The following is a 23,100-nucleotide window of genomic DNA, read 5'->3' as shown; positions in this document are numbered from 1 at the left end:
AGCCGGAATGGTCCGGTCACAACAGTGGCTTGGTTCAGTGGCACGGCGGAGGAAAGACACAACGTGTCGTTCCCTCCCTCGGGGAACGGAGGTTACATACGTAACCAAACGTTCCCCTTCTGTCGCTCTCTCCACATTGTGTCGGAGAAGCGGCACTAGGGGACCCATTCCAATCTTGCCATGCGCTGAACCTTGTACGTGAACCGCCGATACAGAGGCGGGCAGGGATTTCATCCAGTGCCGCGCATCGTCTGTACCTGGCTGCACATACCCTTCCCCAATGCCCCATAAGAACATCGGAGCAATCACGGCCGTGGCCCTTACACGCATATAGGGAAGGGGGTCTTACCCAGACCCTGCGGAGACCACACCTGCCCTTTTTCTTGGGGAGGAAAAGTGGTAGACACGTCACACGGCCGTCTTAGGGCTCGTGTGGAAAGTAAGGTGCGGTGGTAGATCCAGCCTCGAAAGGGGGGAGTTGCTACAGCACGGCGACCGAGGCAGCTGTAACTGCCTAAGGGAGACACGGGGGTCAGCTTCGTAGGGGACAGAACCGTGGAATTACACACAGGGGGAGTCCGAGCAGGAGGCCTTACCTGTGGAGCACCTATACCAGTACAGGGTAGCCCTCAGGGTACCCGCAGTGGCTTGGGTCGGCGAGTTTCTCCGCTGAACCGCGGACCCAGAGGGCTGGAGAGGAATCGACCAGGGGCCCGACTTGGAGTGGGGCGCCCTGGGAAGAAGGCGCACTACTTTACCTTGACGTCAGGAAAAGGGCGCTGAGCGCAAGCGATCCACCCGGCCGGTCGGTCTACGTGTTACCGAGTTCTCACGGGCTCGGACCTGACAAAACATGAGGCGCTAACCGACTCAACGCGGAGGTTGTAAAACCTCGCGAAGGTGTTGGGTGTTGCCCAACCCGCGGCTCTACAGATGTCTGCTAGGGAGGTGCCCTTGGCCAGTGCCCACGAGGACGCAACACCCCTTGTTGAGTGAGCTCGGACCCGCAAGGGTAGGGGCACGACCTGGGTGTGATAAGCCAGTGTGATGGCGTCGACAACCCAGTGGGAGCTGAGCCCTTTCTGCCATCCCCAAAGCAGACAAAGAGCTGCTCAGAGCGTCTGGTGCTCTGTGTGCGGTCCAGGTAAATGCTAGGGCGCGCACTGGACACAGGAACGAAAGGGCTGGGTCTGCCTCCTCCGGGGCAGCGCTTGCAGGTTCACTACCTGATCTCGGAATGGTGTGGTAGGAACCTTGGGCACATAGCCGGTCGCGATCTTAGGATCACAGACATATCTGCCGGACCGAACTCCAGGCAAGTGTACGCTGACAGAGAGCGCTTGCAGGTCCCGACCCTCTTGATGGAGGCGGCGCGATCAGCAGGGCCGTCTTAAGAGAGGGCCCTGAGTCCAACTGATTCGAGCGGCTCGAAGGGAGGTCTCTGGAGTCCTGCCAAGACTACTGAGAGATCCCAGGAGGGAACTAGGCCTGGCGGGAGGGATTCAACCTCTGGAGCCTCTCAGGAACCTGAGGATCAGGTCGGTGCTTACCCAAAGACTTGCCGTCTACAGGATCGTGGTGGTGGCGATAGCAGCAACATACACCTTGAGGGTGGGCGGGGACAGCCTCCTGTCCAGCCTCTCCTGTAGGAACAGAAGCACTGACCCTAGTCAGCATCTCTGCGTGGTCTTCGGCTCGGGAAGAACACCAATCTGCTGAACAAAGCGCCACTTTAGGGCTTAAAGGTGCCTGGTAGAGGGGCTCTGGCTTGGTTGATGGTATTCTAGCGGTCGCCGGTAAGCCGGCTAGCTCTTCCGCATCCGTCCAGGGACCAGACATGGAGGTTCCAGAGGTCTGGGGCGGGTGCCAGAGCGTGCCCGTCCCTGAGAGAGGAGGTCCTTTCTCAGGGGAATTCGCCAGGGAGGAGCTGTCGTGAGGAGCCTGAGTTCGAGAACCAAGTCGAGTGGGCCAGTAGGGGCCACCAGCGTGACTTGCTCCTCGTCCTCCCTGACCTTGCACAGCACCGGTGCAAGAAGGCTCACTGGGGAAATGCGTGCTTGCGCGGCCCGAGGAGCCAGCTGTGTGCCAGCCGTCTGTCCCAAGGGGAGCCTCTGTTAGGGCATACCAGAGCAGGCAGTGGGAGGTTTCCTGGGCGCTGAACAGGTCTACCTGGGCCTTGCCAAATCGTTCCCAAATCAGTTGGACCGACTGGGGTGAAGCCTCCACTCCCGCCCGGGCAGGCGTTGTCGTGATAAGCGGCGTCGCTTCGACGTTGAGCTTGCCGGGGATGTGAGTGGCACGCAGACTTGAGTCGCTGCTGGCTCCATAGGAGGAGGCGGCGAGTTGTGACATGTGGCGGGGCGTCGCCGCCTTGGCGATTATGTGCGCCACCACCGTGGTGCTGTCCGATCTCATGAGGACATGTTTGTCCCAAACTAACGGGAGGAACTTCCTGAGAGCAAGAAGGGCGGTCAGCAACTCCAGGCAATTGACGTGCCAGCGCAGCGGGGCCCCTTTCCAGCGGCCCGCTGCTGCGTGCCTGCTGCACACGGCACCCCACCGGACCGGGGCGTCGGTTGTGACCAGGGCGCGTCGGGACACCTGCTGCAGGGGCACTCCTGCCCGTAAAAAGCAGAGGTCTGTCCAGGGTCGGAGTGTTTTGAGGCAGGCGGGGTGATCCTTACCCGATGCGTGCCGTGGTGCCATGCTTGTCTCGGGACTCGAGTCTGGAGCCAGTGCTGGAGTGGTCTCATATGCATCAACCCCAGCGGCGACGCCATGGAGGGCGCCATATGCCCCAGGAGCCTCTGGAAAAGTTTTAGAGGGACCACTGTGCCTGGCTTGAGGAAGCGAGGCAGTCCAGCACCGACTGAGCACGCTGCGCTCGTGAGGCGTGCTGTCATTGAGACTGAGTCTAACTCCAACCCGAGAAAGAGATGCTCTGAACGGAGTGAGCTTGCTCTTTTCCCAGTTGACCTGAAGCCCCAAGCGGCTGAGGTGCGGAGCACCTGGTCTCTGTGTGTGCATAGTAACTCTCAAGAGTGTGCTAGGATGAGCCAGTTGTCGAGGTAGTTGAGAATCGCGGATGCCGGCTACTCGTGGCGGGGCAAGGGCCACCTCTGCGACTTTCGTGAAGGCGAGGGGACAGAGACAGGCGAAGGGGAGGACTTTGTACTGAAACGCCTGGCCGTCGAGCGCTGAACCTTAAGAAGGGTCGGTGTCGGTGGCAGAATTGAGGCGTGGAAGTGCAGCGTCCTTCAGGTCCACGCTGCTGAACCAATCTAGATGCTGAGCGCCAGCCAGAATATTTCTCTGCATAAGCATTTTGAGCGGGAGTTTTAACAAGGCCCGATTGAAAACTTCGCAAGTCCAGGATTGGTCAGTAAGCCGCCGCCTTTCTTGGGTACAATGAAGTAAAGGCTGTAGAAACCCTTCCTCATTTCGGTTGGAGGGGCGGGCTCTACAGCGCCCTTGGCTAAGAGGGTCGCGATTTCCGTGCGCAGGGAACTGGCGTGCTCGCCGTGTACTGCGGAAGCGGGCGCCCCTGAAGAGGCGGGAGCGAGCAAACTGAATTGCGTAACCGAGTCGAATGGTCGGTGCAGCCAGCGTAATGCATTGGGAAGCGAAAGCCACGCTTCCCAGCTCTGCGCTAGGGGCACCAAAGGGGCCAGTATTTTGGGCGTACCGGCGGGGCCTGCAGCGGGCGGAACAGGTAATGCAGCGTCGGGCGGCCGTTGCGGCCTGAGGCTGAGGTGCTGAGACTAGACTCAAAGCACTTACCGTGCTCAGCGTGCCCGGCAGGGGTGGGTTCTTGACTGAGGAGGAGGTCTGATGTTGGCGTCCTCTGGACTCGTCTGAACCGGCCGTCCGGGGACAGTCGTGGCAGGCGGAGGCGGGATCGCCGCGTCCGGTGTACGGGACTGTTGTGATCTGAAAGCACATTGCCGTGAAAGCGGCATTTGCGAGCCAGGTGACCCAGAGGCAAAGGAAATAGCTCTTTTATTGAGAATGTGGGTACCACAGCCCCGTCAGGGTGTGTGGCAAATGAAAAAACAAAGGATTCTCCTCCCGGCCCTCCACCGGGGGCGGAGCGGTCTTACCACCTCGGAGCTAGCGTCTTGGCTCTGGGTCGACTGTCTCAGGAATGCTTGGGAGCCTTCCGGGTCCTGGAGGGGTTCAGTGAGACAGAGGCGTCTGCGCCGCCTGCGAGTGCTTCGGCGCTGGGGCTGAGAGCTGGGCCGGGTTGAGCGGAGCAGGAGCAGGTTTCCTCGCGGGGGCGCCCTCGGCGAGCAGGCAGGGCAGGGCCCGTAGCAACAGGTCTCGTGGCGGGGCATGATGTGCGAAATGGCCTCCGTCTGCTTCTTCACCGCGGAGAACTGTTGGGCGAAGTCCTCGGCGGTGTCACCGAAAAGGCCAATCTGGGAGACAGGTGCGTCCAGGAGGCGGTTTTGTCAGCCTCACGCATCTCGACCAGGTTGAGCCAAAGATGGCGTTCCTGGACCATTAGGGTGGCCATCGTCTGTCCGAGTGCCTGCGCTGTGGCCGTCGTTGCTCTCAGGGCGAGGTCGGTCGCTGGCGCAGTTCCTGCAGCACATCAGGATCAGGTCCACCCCGTGCATGTTTCTGAGAGCTTTGGCCTGGTGGACTTGCAGGAGGGCCATTGCATGCAGGGCGGAGGCAGCGCGTCCAGCCGTAGTGTAGGCCTTGGCGTTAGCGAGGATGTTGTCCTACAGGGCTTGGATGGGAGTGCGGGCGACCCGCCAGGAGGTAGGGCTACCGGGGCATAGATGGTGCGCAACTGCCCTATCGACCTGGGGAATCGCGTCGTACCCGTGGCGCTCTCCGCCGTCGAGGGTGGAGAGAGTGGAGCAGGTGGCACCTAGGCGAGCGGAGGCGGGGCTCTCCACGTAGGCGTCAGCTCATCATGCACCTCCGGGAAGAAAGGGACCGGGGGATCGCGAGGCCGCGAGCGGCGCACTGCCCCAGGAACCAATCAGGCTGTGGGGAGGATGGAGGGTTCCAGTCCAACCCCACGCTCAAGGCGGCCCGGGCAAGCATGTCAGACATCTGGCGTCGGCCTCAGCCTGGGCCTGCTGGCCCGGCGGCAGTCCAGGGAGTCCTCGGCATCAGACACTGCACTCTCCGATGCAGCGGCGAGCTCATCTGCTTCGGACTCGGGAGGATAGACAGCCAGGCGTGAGGCGAGCCGCTATCGCCCTGGCGTGGGCGGAGACCAGCGGCGTGTCGAGGAACAGGAGGTTCGAGGGGGTTACCGGCGAAACTGCACCGCTGCCGCCCCAAATCGCCCCCAGCGCCAACCGCACCGTCCTCAATCCCGTGGGAAGATGGAGCAATGTGGGGTGCAGCTGGGGTGGCTTGCTTTCTGTTGAAAGCAAGCGCGACCACTAACGTGGTCATGGTCATGTTCTCGCAGTGAGAACATGAACCATCCATAAGCGCCGCCTCTGTGTGATCGCGGCCCAAACACACGAGACAGCGCCTGTGGCCGTCTGAAGCGGAGAGCACTCTACCGCATCCAGGAGCGACACAGGGGCGGAAAGGCATCTTGAAAAAGACGGCGTCCTTAAAAGGGCGTTCAACGCCGCTGTGTTTGCTCTTTTAGAGAAAATTACTCTTTTAGTAAAAACTCTTTTAATACACAGTGTGTGTGTGTATGTGTCTGCGCTGTCGAAGCGCTCAGGGGCAACAATGCACGCCGTGCACTGAGAAGGAGAAAGCCGCTGTTGTGCGCCGTCAAGATCCAACAGCATGCAGATCGTCAGAGGAAAACAGGAACGTTTAAGTGGTGTGTAACTCGCAGCAAACTGCAGACAGACCATCGGCTCCGAAGAAATTTTCTGACTAAACTTCCCTATTTGCCCCGCTTAAATACCCGTATGTCCGGGGGCAGGGTATGCAAATACTGACTGCCAACTCCCATTGGCCCTTTTCAATAGGTCAGAGGTGAATATCGGCGCTCAAGAGAGACCCCTAGTGTCGCTTCTCCGACACAACGTGGAGAGAGCGACAGAAGGGGAACATTGTTTAATATGTTTTTTAAGCAATTTGAATTATGGGGACATTAGAAATATTCTCATAAACCACATTTATAGCATAATACCCTTGTAATTACCAGTTTGTAACCTAAAAAAACTGTCCTTGTAAACCACATAAACATGCCCACACACACAGCCATTTGGGGCATGTTTTATTCAATATGGTGTTACAGAAGTGTCTAAAATCCTCTTCACAGACACACACACACAGACATTAGCTTTGTAGTTTTCGGTTACTTAATTAGCAGACACTTACAATGGTTTTGTGTGTCTGCATGTAGCTTTATCTGTGTGATTCTCTCTGTGTGTGGTGATTAAGACTGTGGATATGCCATTTGAGTGTGTGTATGTTCAGCCTCATTTGTGCTTTATGTAAATGAGCTGGGCCAAGTCCAGAGAGGTCACAGACATCGCTACATAATATAAAGACTGAAGATGGCACAAGTCTGTGTATGTGTGCACTGATATTCTTCAGTATTTACTTGTAAGCAGAGTGACATTCAGATACTCAGTCAGCTCATAGAGAAGTGGAGAGTAAAACAAATAGAATGTCAGTGACATACGGTAAGCCACACTGCTTTACAGTCAATTTTCATCTGTGTTATTTTAGTGTTATTTCATGTAATACAACGGTTACTTCTGGCATTCCAGGAGTGCTGATGTATAACATAACAGCACTGCATGAGACACTTCAGTGTCTGTGTCTGTGTTTGGACAATCAACAAGATAACTGGCCAAATTGTATCTAAAATATATGTACCTTGATATGAACTTCTTATTGTATACAAGCAATGTCACATTTGCGACCATGCTGAATCAATACCTTCGGCCCTGAATCACAGCCATGCTGATATCCAGTACAACAGTTCCACACTTGCTCAGTTGATATTGATTGATGTTGATGTTGATATTGACTGAATATTTAGTTTAGTGTAGTTATCTTCAACTGAGGCGTGACAGTGTCTTAGGTCCATGTTTTTTTTTGGTTTGCCGGTGTCCGTTTTCTTCAAGATGTTCAAGTTTTAGAGGTATCTAATTGAATGCTGTTTACAGTGTAAACACACACACACACACACACACACACACACATTGGTGCGGCTATCTTTATGAGCACTCTCCATAGACACAATGATTTTTATACTGTATAAACTATAGATTATATCCCTTAACCCTACCCCTCACAAAAAAAATTTAAAAACTCTCAAATTATGGGGACACTAGAATGACCTCATAAACCACATTTATAGCATAAAATCCTTGTAATTACCATTTTTTAACATAAAATATTGTCCTTGTAAAGCACAAACACACACACACACACACACACACACTCTCTCTCTCTCTCTTTCTCTCTCTGACTCACTCACACAATTATTCTTTTCTGTCCAGGTCAGTGCATGTTGTTTTTTTCTATCTCTCCATTCCCTCATCCACATCATTCCCACTTTCTGTTCTACATGTGTTATGTTTGTGTGTTTATTTTCAGTTTTGGCCATGCATAAAAAGGCACATTATTTTTTTCCTTTAGGCCAGAGAGGAGGAGGGCGTTCCACACCACAGCTTGTCCAAAGACACGCCCAGACTTGTCCTCAAGACAAACAGCGATGTGCTTGTAAGATATAAACCATTTAACACCCCAAAATTAGAGAATTAGAAATAGCATATGCATATTGATGAAGATTTAGAAAAATGATGTGATTGTGGCTATGTCTTTGTCTTAAAGTCTTAAGTTAAAAGTAAAAAATGTGTGCATTTCAAAAATCTAATGTCATCAAGAACAAGAACTCTCTAAAACTGACCTTCGACCCCTTAGTTATATTAGCAATTTGGGTGAATCTCAAAACAGTCCAAGAAAATGTCATATTTGGTCATATTGAAGCCTATTTTATAACTATTAAGATGTTTTGTTTCTTTGTTTGTTTGTTTGTTTGCATTGTGACAGTATTTTTATGTCTGTTAAGCATCCCCCACACTCATTACGGTATTGCAAAACATAATGCTAAAATATTTTGTTATATTTGATATGTGATTTATACATAATGACAGACTACATTTTATTACGTTATAACAGTGAGGAAAATGAAGCTTTTTCACAATGACATTAATGAGAATTTGGGTGAAAAAATTGCTTAATTGTGATGAAAATAATGTCACAATGCAACTAAATCTCAATAGTTTTTAAATAGTCTTAATTTTCTTAATGCACAATCTAGCTATCTATCTATCTATCTATCTATCTATCTATCTATCTATCTGTCTATCTGTCTATCTGTCTGTCTGTCTGTCTGTCTGTCTGTATACAGTATATATATATATATATATATATATATATATATGCACACACACACAGTATATACAGTATATGTATATATATATTCTCATTTAGGGGTGAAATATGACCCGGACATTTCTTTGTGAGGTTCACCCCTTAAGTCATTTTACATTCCAAAGTAAAATGGTTTCAACTTCTGTTGATTAAGTCTTAGCACTTGGGAGCCTGGGTAGCTCAGCAAGTAAAGACGCTGACTACCACACCTGGAGTCGCAAGTTCGAATCCAGGGCGTGCTGAATGACTCCAGTCAGGCTTCCTAAGCAACCAATTGGCCTGTTTGCTAGGGTGGGTAAAGTCACACTGGGTTAACCTCCTCGGCTCCTCATGGTCAACTAGCTCAACATGTCACGTGATAAGATTCGTCCTCCGCCACCTGGATTGAGGCGAGTCACTATGCCACCACTAGGACCTAGAGCACAATGAGAACTGGGTATACCAAAAAAAGACACAGTTTTTGACACAAGACTTTTCAAATCACACCTGCATTTTAACCTAATCTATTTTATGAGTTGTTATACTTATACACTTATTAACAGTAGTAAAAATGTATGCCTTTCTGACATTCGATATCTCATGCTTTTTGTTTAAACATTGTCAATCTTCATTTAATGTTATTGTTTGCCACATGAATGGTCAAGCGTTTTGTGTGTGTGTGTATGTGTGTGTGTGTGTTTGAAATCAGCATATGGTTGGTGGAGAGCAGCTACATTCTGTGCATGATGGGAAGAAAAGGTATTAACACCTTAACTTCCTCACTAACAATGTTGGCAGTCATTCGTAGGTAATTACAGTAAAAGAGCATAAAGCTACTCACCGCATGGTCATGGACATCGGCTTATTGGCCACAGCAGAAGTAAATGACAGTAATTACCTCTCAACTATGTGTGTGTGTGTGAGAGAGAGAGAGAGAGAGAGAGAGAGAGAGAGAGAGAGAGACAAAGCAAAATAAGTGGGTGAAAGATTAAGAGTAAAAGAGTAAGAGAGAGAGAGAGAGAGAGATAGAGAGTGGATTGAGGGAGAGAGAGAGAGAAGAAAAAATGATGTCCATTAGGGTAATGTGCAGTAAAAATTTATCTTAAAGAGCCACGGCTCGTTAAGTGGTCTCCATCTGTCTAGATTTTTCAATTTAGGAAAATCATTCATAATTGAAAATATCCAGGCACGTCTTGAGCTGGTCTAACTGCATGTGCATGTTAACTGGCATGGTCAGATTTCCAACGGTTGAAATGGAGCAAAGGCTTCGTTAGAAAATCACATTGATTGACAAATGAGTGGCGTATTTCATCCCTATTTCCTTCCACATCATTCCACGTCAGGAACGCAGCCAGCTCCTTTCAAATCAAGCCAATTCAAGTAATGTGCTAAAGATTTGGATTACGAATTCCAAATCAGATGTACATTTGTTCGTAGATTTTTCTAATGAATGAAATCAATTGTATCTCCTAAATTGATTTAAGTGGAGTCAAGATTGATTTGTTCCAGCTGGTTCTTTGTCTTAATTCCAATTTATATTCCTTTGCAAATAGACTGAAGAATAATTTAATTCAGAATGAGTTTAATCAGCATTGACCCATTTCTCTGAAGATGAGTTGGTCCAATTCTTTCGTAGCAGGGCAATGAAATTATGACATGAACTTTGTTCACACTGCACACAAATATGATTTGTTTTTCAAATTTGGTTTTCTGGAATGACTGTCCACATTGCCCTTTTGCAAGTGTTAAAATCTGATCTGTTTGTTTTGTTCAGACAGTATAGTCAATATACAATGTATCTATATAGGTTGCTATAGAAATGATGTAAGTGTTAGCATAATGTCAAGATGCTTTTTTCTCATTTTTTCCACTCAATTTAAATTAATATAAGAATTCATTTATTTAAGTACTGTGTCCAAAACAGCTATATCTTCCACTGTTTAAATATTCACTACTTAATCGTCTTGTATATTATAAATATACTATAGGCTATATTATATATATATAATTTTTATTTTTTTTGGCTGTAGAGAGTTCAGACAATGGAACACTGAACAGATTTGAGCCAGATACAATTGGCCAAAAAAAAAAAAAATGTTTGCTTCTTATCTGAACAAAGCCATGTATTCAGCCATTAGTTTGTAATGTGTAGATTTATTTGGTCAAAAAACATCAGCATCTAAATAATTGAGTTTATTGTGTAATTGAGTTTATGGCACCAAACAGATCAGGGCTTGGAAGTACATGTAGACTTGTGTCATTTTGTGTTACTATGATGTTTGTTTATATATATGTGCATGTGTCTTATCCTTATTCTCTCTCTATCTATCTCGGTGTCTCTCCTTTTCTCTGTCCATGTGATGAATGTCCATCATTGACAGTAGTGGCACATGATAAATGCCTTCATTACCTTCCATGCAACTCTGGCTTTGGCAGTCAATTTACCAGCCTTAAGAGAAATCTCAGTCTCTGCAGTCCACTCACCAGGCCTAAGGCAAATCATATTTACATTCTAATTCAGAATTCTTCATCAGCATAATAATCAAATGTTTAAAAATAAATTGACAAAGCATTAGTAAACAATAAAAGCATAGCTCAGATGTATTTATATCTGTTTGTGTCTGCATGTCTGTCTATATGACAAGACAATGTTTGCAAATCTCTTTCTATGCACTCTACTTGCTAGGCCTGAGGCAAGTCTTTCTCTATACTCTAGTTCTTAGACCGATCTTCTTGCTGGAGATTGACAGCCTTATCAACTCCAAGACACTTTTAGAGTGGTTAGAACTATCCTGGCAGAGAAAGTGACAGTGAGAGAAAGAGGCAGTGTTCAGTCATTTAGTAGTATATCTTATAGGTACAGTCCTATCACATCTGTTAATCTTTCTTTGACTTTGTTCTATCTATCTATCTATCTATCTATCTATCTATCTATCTATCTATCTATCTATCTATCTATCTATCTATCTATCTATCTATCTATCTATCTATCTATCTATCTATCTATCTATCTATCTATCTATCTATCTATCTATCTATCTATCTATCTATCTATCCATCCATCCATCCATCCATCCATCCATCCATCCATCCATCCATCCATCCATCTATCTAATTACCCAGAGTTCCTTCTCCCCATCTATTCTGTCTGTCTGACTAATGCACACAAACAAACCAAACTTTCTGTCTTGCTGGTCTAAGCCTCATGTTACTGTCTGTCTCAGTCTGTTGTCAATGTCTTTCTCAGTTTGTGTCACCTGTAGTGCCACTTATACACACTCACACAAACACACACTCAGGAACTACATGCCTAATTGGCCCTTGAAGGGAAAACCTTTTAGCAGTGGCTGTCAGAGTTTGACCCTGCAGCTTGCCTTGGGCAGCTGACTCCTGACATCTTGTAATTAGTGTGTGTTAGAGAGAGAGAGAGAGAGAGAGAGACAGAGAGAGAGAGACAGAGAGAGAGAATGTATGCATTGAAAAGACAGATAAACTACTGTATGTGTTAGAGAAAATCAGTGAAAAATACAAGAAATGTGTTTCAGAATTGATCCGCATCCTATACATCCTCATGCTGGATGGAACAAAAAATAAATAAAAAATCGAATTGCCCAAACTGCCCAAAACACACTGCCCAAAAAGCATATAGACATAATTAATCTTAAATTGTTTAATTCTTATATCCCTGGTGGTGCATGTACATCACCCAGACATCTTTTTAATGTGTGTATTTTCATCTGTAAGATTTTTAGACTGCTAAAACATTCATAATAAAAAAAAAAATAATAATAAAAAAAATAAAAAAATAAAATAATAAAAATAATAATAATATATATATAAAATAGTTGGGGGTGGGGGTTTATGATTTACAATGTTAGTGAATCAGCTCTTTTTAAGATGTTTATCAGATGTTTGTACACAATATTTAGAATGTGGTGCTCTCCAGACCAGATGTATGTGTGCATACACAGATTCATCAGTCTAACATATTCAAAGGCTTTGTAAAATATTAGTATATTTATTCTACTTATTTTGCTTCAACTTTTTCCCTACATCTATATACATTATCATTTTAATTCTAACTTTTGCAATATGGTAATAATTTACAGTCATGTCAGTAAAGCCTTCCTAAATTAGACTCAGAAAAACAGATTAGGTGAGGGGAAAAAAAGATTGGGTGAATAACTGTGATGCAGTATAGTTGACACTTGCAGTGAGGGTGAAACAGTGGTTCTGTGTCTAGCTGAGAGAGCTGATCATTTGAAAGCTTGAGTTGAATATAATATTTTATGACATAAACCACATTTCTCTTCACACTCTAAATGTTTGGCTTGTGAAATTTAAAGCTTGATTGACTGTATAATCTTAAATAGATCTGACATTTTACACAACTCTCTGTCATCAGGCTCTCTAAGTCACAAAGAAGGATAGCCATATTGTTTTAATGATGTCTTAGTCCATGGAGGGTGTTTGAATTAGAATTTACATAATTTGAAGTAGTAATTAATCTATATGTGTAGACCTTGTGAAGTACACTGCAAAAAAAATCATTTTCTGAATCAGTGTTTTTGTCATGTTTTCCAGTGAAAAGTAGTTGCAAAAATAATATAAATATAAAGTGAGAAATAAAGTGATATGAAATTAAGAAAGACTTGTTTTCAGAGATGTACTGTATCTTGAATTAAGCATAAATCTAACATAATTAACAGAGGTATACTAAAACAAGAAAAGACAAAATTGCTAATTGGGTAAGAAAAATATACGGTAGCACTTTGCAATAAGGCTGTATTTATTTATTATTTGACTCCATTAATTTATATGAACTAACAATATGAACAATAATTTTACAGCATTTCTTTATTTTGTTGAAAGTTAATACATTTTTTACAAAAAAGTTTTTGTTTACATTAGTAAATACAACATGAACTAACATGAATAAACAATGAACAATAGCATTTTGATAAATTAACATTAACCAAGATTAATAATGCTGCAAAAATTGTTGTTCAAATCTAATGCATTTACCAATGTTAATGAATAGAAACTTACTGTAAAGTGTTACCAAATATATAAGTAAAGATATTATCTGAAAACAAGTCTTGCTGCACAGTTTTGTTTAGTACATTTATCTTGTTTTAAGTATGTTTAGATATTTTTTTTTTTTTACTGGAAAACAAGTCACATTTCTGATTTAAAAATATTTTTTTTTGTAGGGTTTACAGCTGTAATTTATATTTTGATTAATTTGTATTTTGTTCATTGTTACTCTGCGGTTGTTCGTGTTACAGGTCTGCGACTGGTGCAAACATATCCGCCACACTAAGGAATACCTGGATTTTGGTGCAGGGGAGAGGCGGCTCCAGTTCTGTAGTGCAAAGTGTCTGAACCAGTATAAGATGGACATATTCTATAAAGAGACTCAGGCTGCATTGCCAGGGGGACTGTGTAACCCTTCTCTCCCTGTGAGTGATACTAAATCAGAGAGCAGAGCTGGTGTACAACTCCTGACACCTGAGTCCTGGAGTGCACCTCTAAACGAACACCGCAGTCGTAAGGCACCGTCACCAGGGGGTGCCACCTCTGTAGCCAGACCCTCTGGATCCACGTCAGGGTCACCATCCGAAACTGGAACTGTTTGCTCATCCTCATCCTCTTCATCATCGTCATCATCATCTTCGAAAATTCCTACACCGCGGCCACATGAGAATCCTGCATTACCGGCCCTTCCCCCATCTCATTTAGCGAGTTTACACCCAGGTATGGGTATGCCACCTGGCAGCCCACCGATGGTCATGACACCCCGTGGCCCGGTCCCTCTGCCTCTCTTTATGGAGCACCAAATGATGCAGCATATTCGCCCTTCATTTCTGTGTCCCCCAGGCCCCAATAGCCCCCATTCTAATCCTATGATTCCAGGCATTGGGCCACCACCACCTCCTCGGACTTTTGGTCCTCCATTGAGTCCCATGCACCGCTCGCTCCTCTCTCCTCACATGCACCCGTCCTCAAATACAACACTTCCTGGGAACCCTCCAGGTATGTTGCCCCCTCACCCTGGCGCTCACATGCCAGCCTTGCCTTTTCCCCCAGTTAACATGATGCCTGCTGGACCCATCCCAGTTCCGCCCTATATGAACATCGGCATGCCTTCTTTGGCCCCTTTAGTGCCACCACCTACATTATTAGTGCCGTATCCTGTGATTGTGCCATTACCAGTCCCCATACCCATACCGGTGCCCATACCGTTCAGTCCAAAAGCAACTGGCGATCGATCAGGAAATGACGGAACACTTCCGAATGCTGCAAATGAATGCAGTGATTCAAGGGTACCACCCTCATTTTCCCCCGGCTCCTCTAGAGGGGAGGGGAGAGACTTTCAACAAGCCCCTCCCACCTCAGATACACTCTCGCCTGGCTTTTCAAAGCAGACTGAGCAGGGCAGGGCAAATGTTGTTGATCTGATGGTTAAAAAAGAAAACTCTAGCAATGGAAGCTCTGGAAATTCCCACAAAGAAACACCAGCAGATGGAGTCATTGATCTAACGACCAGCCGTCGCTCCCGGCATCAACAAGTCATCCAAAGGGCAGTAACCTGTGTTCAGATAAAGCCCGAACCTGGAATAAGCCCACCACCTTTGCTTGGACCCTCACAGTTGGGTGAAACTGGGTTGGATGGGACAGCCAGTACAAGCACAGGCATAATAGAAGATATCCACAGAGACAGTAACTCTGAAAGCCCATTGGCTAGTGTGGCACTGCCTTGTGCTGATCCCTCCTACTGCAGTGGAACTCCACCTCTTTCTCATCCAATCACATGCAGCACTATCACTGTTCCTAGCAACCTCACCACAACTAAAACGGAGCCTGGCTCTGCTATGCCCTGTAATGTGATCGTTAATGGGAGCTGTAATGTGCCATTTGTAGACGGTTCGATCAGGACACCACCATTAGAACAGCGCCCCCTAGTGGACCCTTGTCGCAGGACCGCCAATGTTTGTGATGAGTCTAGTGGCGCAGATCTAGAAGGAGAGGACCTGAAAGAGAACAGCTGCTTAGCTACAGAAAAAGACTCGGCAGGTAAGAGAATCTCAAGTGACCAGTCTGCCATTACAACAGGAACAGGGGAGGACAAATCTCAGAGCCCTGAAGATCCCCCATCTGGTGAGGACCATGCCTATGCCCTGCCCTTAATGCCCAAACCAGGCTGTGTCATTCAGCCTGTGCCCAAACCTGCTGACAAAACTGCTGCCATCCTGCCATGTGGCTTTACAGTGCCATTAACAGGATCGGTGGCTATGGAATTGGAGCCTCCGTTGAAGAGAAGGTGTCTGCGTATCCGCAATCAGAACAAGTGATACAGAGTGCATACAGGTGAGTCAGATTACCAACTATCTTAATCTTAAATCTTAACCCTTATGTTGTGTTTGTTTGTGCTTACACCTTTTGTGTTCCAGGTCAAACATGACTGGCCTACTATGATTGTTCATAAATCTCTCATCTTGCATATATTATCCCAAGATATTGCATAAGATCTGTAACTATGTTGCACTCCTTTTTTAACAGATTAAAAAAATAAACTAAATAAAATAATTGATAGAAGGATTAATTTAACTGAGCTTATACCGGACTTGTGGGGGACACTTCCTGCAGGAAAATAATAATAATTAGGGGCCTGGGTAGCTCAGCAAGTATTGATGCTGAATACAACCCCTGGAGTCACGAGTTCGAATCCAGGGTGTGCTGAGTCTCCTAAGCAACCAAATTGGCACGGTTGCAAGGGAGGGTAGGGTCACATTGGGTAACCTCCTCATGGTCGTGATTAGTGGTTCTCGCTCTCAATGGGGTGTGTGGTAAATTGTGCGCGGATCGCAGAGAGTAGCGTGAGCCTCCATGTGCTGGGAGTCTCCGTGGTGTCATGCACAACGAGCCACGTAATAAGATGCGTGGATTGACAGTCTCAGAAGCGGAGGCAACTGAGACTTGTCCTCCGCCACCTGGATTGAGGTGAGTAAACGCACCACTACAAGGACATACTAAGTAGCAGGGAATTGGGCATTCCAAATTGGGGGGAAATTAATAATAATAATAATTATGTAATAAATTAATAACCACTTGCTTGACTTAAAATAGGTATCATTTTAAAGCTTAGAATCTGGCCTTTACAATGCAAATATCTGACCCTACCAATTCTTAAATAATTTGCTTTTTAATTTCCTGACAAAGAAGAACTGTTTTGTTATCATAATTTACAAATAAAATAGAAAATGGCATGCAGTATCATAACTTAGAACAGACTATCCTGATTCAAAAGAGCCAAAATGCAACAAAATATGATGAGTAGATCTTGAAATATTCCTCCAAGTGTACATGGAAAGAGGGTGCAAAAAAGGGTGCTTAATCAGTCAGTTTTTACCAGAATGTGTAAAGGGTTAAAGGGATAGTTACCCAAACATTATTTACACACCCTCATATTGTTCCAAACCCAGATGACTTTCTTTTTGCTGTGGACCACAAAATGAGATGTTATGCAGCATGTTACTCTCAGTCGCCATTTACTTCCACTGCATCTTTTTTTATTCATGATGATCTACATGACGACAGACTTTTAATTTTGGGGTGAAATATTCCTTTACTGTAGAAGAAATTAGTCTTTCAACATGTTTTTATTATTTATTTTTTTGTTTGGTTGCAGATTAGTATTAAAGGAACAGTTAACCCCCAAATCTGCCATTTTTAATGCACCCTCATGGCATTCCAAACCTTTATGCTGTGATTTGTTTTAGTAAAACACAACATTTTATTTTTTTGCTTTAATGCAGCTCTTGGCATAAAATGGTTATTTGTAGTGACATAACAGTGAATAAATGACGACAGAATTTTCATTTTTGGGTCAACTATTCCTTGAGTACTCTATACCTTACCTTAATACTTTATTACTTAAATTCCTTTTAGATCATTCTGAAATGTATTTGAATAAAACCAAACCAACCAAAGACCAACAATGCTATATGCAATAATTTACCCATCACTCCCTCATTATCTCTCTTTTACTCTTCCCATTTTTTCACTCTCATAGATGTTAACATCTTACCAAAGGGATAAAGAGCACAACACTGCAGCAGAGACCATCGGCTGTCCACAGACTCCTCTCCAGTCCAGCCAATCAAGATGTCAACCTTGTTTTCTCCACTTTTTCAAACCTTTACATGTACTCTGACATAACATTGGTCATCCTGATTGGGCAGCTGTGTGCTCCATCTCCACCCCTTTTGGCTAAACAGACGATGTGTTAACCTTGGGAACCTGGGGAACACTCGCTGGAAGTGGTGTTACAATCTGAGGAGGACTACACTGTACATAAACAGATTTCCAAGAATTGCCATAGGGCCAGAGGGCGGGTCTCAGTCCAAACGATCAGAATAGATCGGCTAGACTGCCAATCAAACATGCTCATGAATAATGACACAGTCAGATCTGGAACAGGGCCAGTCAAATCCTGCCACAGATGGATGGGCTTGGTTGCTGCTTTGTGTGTGCATTCAAAGAATCTTGGTTTAATCTGTCTGTTCGTTTGGGGTCTGAATCACATGCCATTGCTAGTAATTCAATACCCTTAGTCAGAGAGACAATTTAAAACCAGAGCTGCTTTTAATATGGACCTAAAACTCTCTGAATACTCTCTCTGCTCAAATCTTTCTCTCTGTCCCTCTTTGTTCCCCTGACTCTGTGCATCAGTATCTGCAACACCAGCAATACCCTCTGTGCTATTTCTTAACTTCTATCCGTTCACGCTTTCTCTCCATTCTGAGGTGTTCAGGAACTGGGCACCAAAAAAAGACAGGAAGAGAGAAAAGTACACACCCTAAAGGGAGTAAAATCATCACAGCAGGAGCACAAAAACAGAAGGATGGAGTGAACTTTCATTTAATTCCATCCTGTTAAGAAGCTGGAAACTCATTCAACGTTGGAGCAGCCCTGTTGAAAAGATCAGTTTAGACTGTGCTGGTCCAAGCTGGTTAGTGCTGTTTTGGTTCTGACCATAAAAATGCTGATCAACCAGCATGGCCTTTCAGGTGAAGATGGCTGAGGAAGTCTCGCTGGTTAAGCTAATTTAGAAGTGTGTTGTGGACACCAGCACACCAACATCCTCTGCCAGGGACCAGCAATTCAAGTCTTTTCAACAGGGACGATGGAAGGATGGCAAAAAATTAGTCAGCACTACTACGTATTTTTGTGCAATTAACTTACTCACTGATTTGATTGAGGATAACAGGGTACAGACCTCACCAAGCATCTTGGCGAACTGTTGAATAGGCTGCTGGCTTTACTGCCATTGGATTGGAGAATGTCCCACCACATGGTAAAAAGAGTGAGCTGATATGAGCTTAGTTTTATCACTGTCACTCTACATAGTTCAATAAAGAGCAGGTCTAGCTCTGCTGGTGGGTTGTGAACAATGTAAAATACTTCTTGTTTGAAAACAGTCATTATTTTTCCAATTGTTTTTGGTGCTGCTAGAGACACAGAAATTTCACACTTCACCTCTAAATTTTAAATGAGAAAGATCACTCCTGGGTTTCCTATTGTTGTGCAATCACAATCATTTGAGCGGTCATACAGCATCTCTGTGAGCAGTGAGATGGTGTCCAGGATGCATTCCTGAGATTCATTTTTTATTTTATTTTTAAGCTTGATTTTTTGCCAAATCCTAGTCAGTGCTAAATTATATTCAGCATTACTTCTTGTCCATCTACGGTAACAGAAACTGTTTCCTTTACAGTTCCAAGGTGCCTGAGTGTAGAGTTCACTTCCACTGGATGCCAAGAACATTTTACTGAAAGAAAGACTGGGTAGGCGAGGTGGACAAAGAGCCAAAATCATATTTGTTACAAAGAGTAATGTAAGAGCTGAGTGCATGGTTAGCAACTATATTGATCTGTTTTTGTTTGGCTAAACTAGAGGAGTGAACCTTAAAGTCAAGCATGTTTATGTGTGGGAGAGAACGTGTGTCAAATTTTGAAACTAGTTACAGCCAAAAAAAAGAGTTAAATTTGAACATTCACATTAGCCAATTTATTTTAGAAAAAAGAAAGGTGCACAAAATCACAGGGAGGATTTAAAAAATACACCACCTGGTATACAAAATAATCAGATGATTTTACAAAACTGATTACTACACTCTAAAAGGCCAAATATTTCAGTTATACATGAAAAGAGGAAGACAATTTAATCTGTATACAAGATATTTGTTTTGTTTTATATTATGTTATGTTTTGTTCAGTTCATCATGTTTCTTCTCTGATTAATCTGCCCAAATCTAACTGTCAAATTATGACCCAAATCTCCCCACTTTTGCCTTTAACCTTTACCTCTTCTCTATCCCTCTTCCTCCCTCTCTATCCCCCTTACTATTTTCTCTCTGCTCCTGGACGATGTACAAAGAGGAGTGAAATCCTACCCTATCCCTCTGTACTTTTTCCTACAGGATTCAGTTTCGCAGTGGTGTATTTTTTTAAGAGTAGGCTCAGAGGTCTAATTGTGACTGGTTAGAGTAAGTACTGTATTTCTCTCTTGGGTTTGCATGTGCCTGGGTTTCATTCCAGTGTCAGATTTTAACACACACACACACACACACACACACACACACACACACACACACACACACACACACACACACACACACACACACACACACATTCCTGTGTCAAATGTAGTTTGTCAGTGCTGATACGGCTGACTGACCATCTGTCTGGATGGAGGTGTTACAGAGAACAGATTGCTAAAAAGGGCAAAATTTCAGAGAAACACACACACTTAAACAACCAAGCTCAGTCACTTATTCAATGTGTTTGGTGTATGAATCACTGTGTGTTTTTGTGTCTATGTGTGTAGGGGGAGGCACATCAAGGGCTGCATGGGACACACAGAGGCTTAGTCTTGGGATCTGAGATTATTTACACTGTGTGTGTGGTGCAACCAAACGTACGTGTCTGGATTGGTTGAGAGGAGCCAGCAACAGCATTGCATGTTGCTCTCATTATTGAATCAAATATCCTCCCTCTCTCCCTCTCTATTTCTCTTTCTGTTCACTTCCTTAAATTGAAATGACTATTAAAGGGATAGTTCACCCAAACATGACAATTCTGTCATTTAACCTTCCTTATGTTGTTACAAACACACGTGACTTTCTTTCTTCCCTGGAACAAGCCAGGAGATGGAAGAAAAATAACAGCCTCAGTCACATTTCAATTTCATTGGATGGAAAAAAGAACAGCATCAATATTTGAAAATAAAATTCTCATTGTGTTCCATGGAAGAAAAATATATTTGGGTTTGTATCGACAACAGTGAGAAAATGATGACAGACCTTTAGTTTTTAGGTGAACTGTCCCTTTAAACACATTGGACTTACTGAAATTACTGTGCATAAAGCTGCACGCGCCACACAAACACCACATACTTCCCTGTGTGTGTGTGTGTGTGTGTGTGCGTGCGTGTGTGCGTGTGTGTTTGTGTGTGTCTCTGTGTGTTGCATGGGAGAGATCATTGCACTTATGGTAAACACTGTAAAACTCTATTGCAAACAGGCACAGTGTTCTGCATAATATTCAAAACAAGCATAATGTCCCTCATAAGGTTCCAAAGCAGCTTAAACCAGCCTGAGGTTGTTTGGGGGTCTTCCATCCTGATCAAGCTTCTATGATGGCTGGTTTTGGAGGACTTTTCAGCTGGTCATTCTGGGAGCTAAACCAGCTGAGCTCCAGCTTGTCCAGCCTGGGCGACCAGCTAAGACCAGCAAACTAGATTAGGCTGGTTTAAGATGCTTTTGTTTTTTGTTTTTTAACAGGGGTCCAAATTGCCACTATGCAGTAGTTGGCACTTACTTTAATATAGGGTTGCCATACTGATTTACAGAGTCAGTGGCAAACAGTGTGTCCACTAGAGGGAAGTGAAGTCCGTCTTGTTAACAAGCTCAAACCAGTGCAATCAAGAGACCCCTGGAGTTAAATGACCTGAAATAACAAACCATAGAGGAGGGTTTGCTTGAGTGCAATACTGTAATCCAATAGTGTTTCAAAGGATCTAGAAGAGAGTTGCCTGTTTTAGTGGCCAAACTGACTTTCAGCCCTAAGGCTTGGTAGACAGAGCATTTAGGTTTTTTATTCAGTAAAATTAGTCTGAAAAGTTGGAAATCTTCTGTTTAATCAAAGAGGGGAACATGAGCACTGCTTTGGCGAAGCCACAAGCAGAAACAACATGGAGGTACAGAAACCCATATGCCCAAATACCAGCAAAACCATCTTTCACAAGCAATGTTATACAGATTAAAACAAAACGGTACAATCCAATCAAAGCACTTGCACCCCACCTCACCTCTGCTTTGATGCTGTAAAATCAATAGAACAGGCGGGTATGAATTTTCACATAAATCAACGTGTGATTCAAAGAGGTCAAGCAGTAGCCATGTAAGAAACATGTTTTCCTACCATTCCTGTTGTCGGAATAAAATGTCTTTGTCAGCAGCAAAAATTATGCAACAACAAATTCTTATATCTGCACTCTGTGTGAGAGTCAATAGTCTAAAATAAAAAAAAGAAAAGCAGTTTTTAAGGTTCTAATGTTAAAAATTTTGAGCTGCCTTAATTCTTTTTGTGCTCTGTAATTAAGAACGCCTGCTTGTTTAAATATCCCACTTTGTAAAAAAAATAAAAAATAAAAAAAAAAACAAACAAAAAAAAAACACAAATAACAAAATCAACTTTGTTATCTGGCTAGTGTGGATGTATAGATGCTTTATCAGTGTCCTGTATGAATCTGAGATTTTGCTAAATTTGCCCACCTCTCACTTGCCCCACCCCTTCACCCCAAAATCCTTGTACATTTGCCCTTGTTGTTGTTTTCCAATCTTTTTGTGTACTTGCAGAACATTTTATAGTATTATTTATTACTGGCAAGCTTTTACATTTGCAAATAATAAAAGAAAGATGGTTCTTTGAACAGGGTAGCAAGAGGCAGCAAAACTGCCCAATGAAATGGGTGTCTGTTTAATTTAGTTTTTTGTTTATTTTCTAAATTAAAGAAGGAAACAGCAAGACTAAAATAAAAAAAGATAAAGTTGTCCTTTGATTATGCAGTTGTTATAAAACTTGTTGCTATGTATCATTTTTTGTGTTGTAACAGTATTTGTTTAACCCAGTGAATTGCTTATTAAAAAACAAATAAATAGAGGCACTCTCCAATTCTCACTTCTCCAAGAGTCGTCTTCATTTTAATAATGCAATTTTTTTTAATTAAAATGAACTAAAGCAACACAATTATAGAACATTTTGTCACAACTTGATTTCATTGCATTCTATCAACCTAAATTTGTAAAATGGAAGTATACTTAATCCATTAGTTGGACTACATGGATACTTTTTGTGTCTTTAATGTAGCAAAAACCATTTCCATCATGCTTTGCATGGGACTTCATTGGGGGAGTGAATATTAAATTAAGTGTTTTTTTTTTTTCATGTGTTTTTGTGCTATGAATACAAAAGAGGTACTTGTTAGTTTTTCATTATTTTGTTATGTTGAGATTTAGAAGAGTTTCTTTTATGTTGGGGTTTTGGTGGATATATTTATGGTGAAGAGAGGAGCTTGAGCTAAGGATGGGGACAGGTGAATGTCACGCATTAAATTGTATCACTTCTTTGAGCAAATGTTGTACTAACCATAGTACATTTAATTAACAACACT

General features: G+C 44.0%; 1 protein-coding gene across 2 annotated transcripts in view; it reads left to right on the top strand.

The window, feature by feature from the left end:
- Window positions 1-22,102, top strand: part of sobpa (sine oculis binding protein homolog (Drosophila) a) — a 55,025-nt gene extending 32,923 nt beyond the window's left edge. For both annotated transcript variants that reach the window (XM_052151726.1, XM_052151725.1), the window contains 3 exons: window positions 7,585-7,668; window positions 13,650-15,732; window positions 17,438-22,102. In XM_052151726.1, the coding sequence (XP_052007686.1) occupies window positions 7,585-7,668; window positions 13,650-15,716 (2,151 nt within the window). In that variant the 3' untranslated portion in view covers window positions 15,717-15,732; window positions 17,438-22,102. The remainder of the gene's footprint in view (window positions 1-7,584; window positions 7,669-13,649; window positions 15,733-17,437) is intronic.
- The last annotated feature ends 998 nt before the right edge of the window (window positions 22,103-23,100 follow it).

The sequence above is a fragment of the Xyrauchen texanus genome, chromosome 20, assembly GCF_025860055.1.
Source record: "Xyrauchen texanus isolate HMW12.3.18 chromosome 20, RBS_HiC_50CHRs, whole genome shotgun sequence".
NCBI classification, from domain to species: domain Eukaryota; kingdom Metazoa; phylum Chordata; class Actinopteri; order Cypriniformes; family Catostomidae; genus Xyrauchen; species Xyrauchen texanus.
The sequence above is the reverse complement of the archived record's forward strand: the minus strand, read 5'-3'. Positions and strand labels throughout refer to the sequence as shown.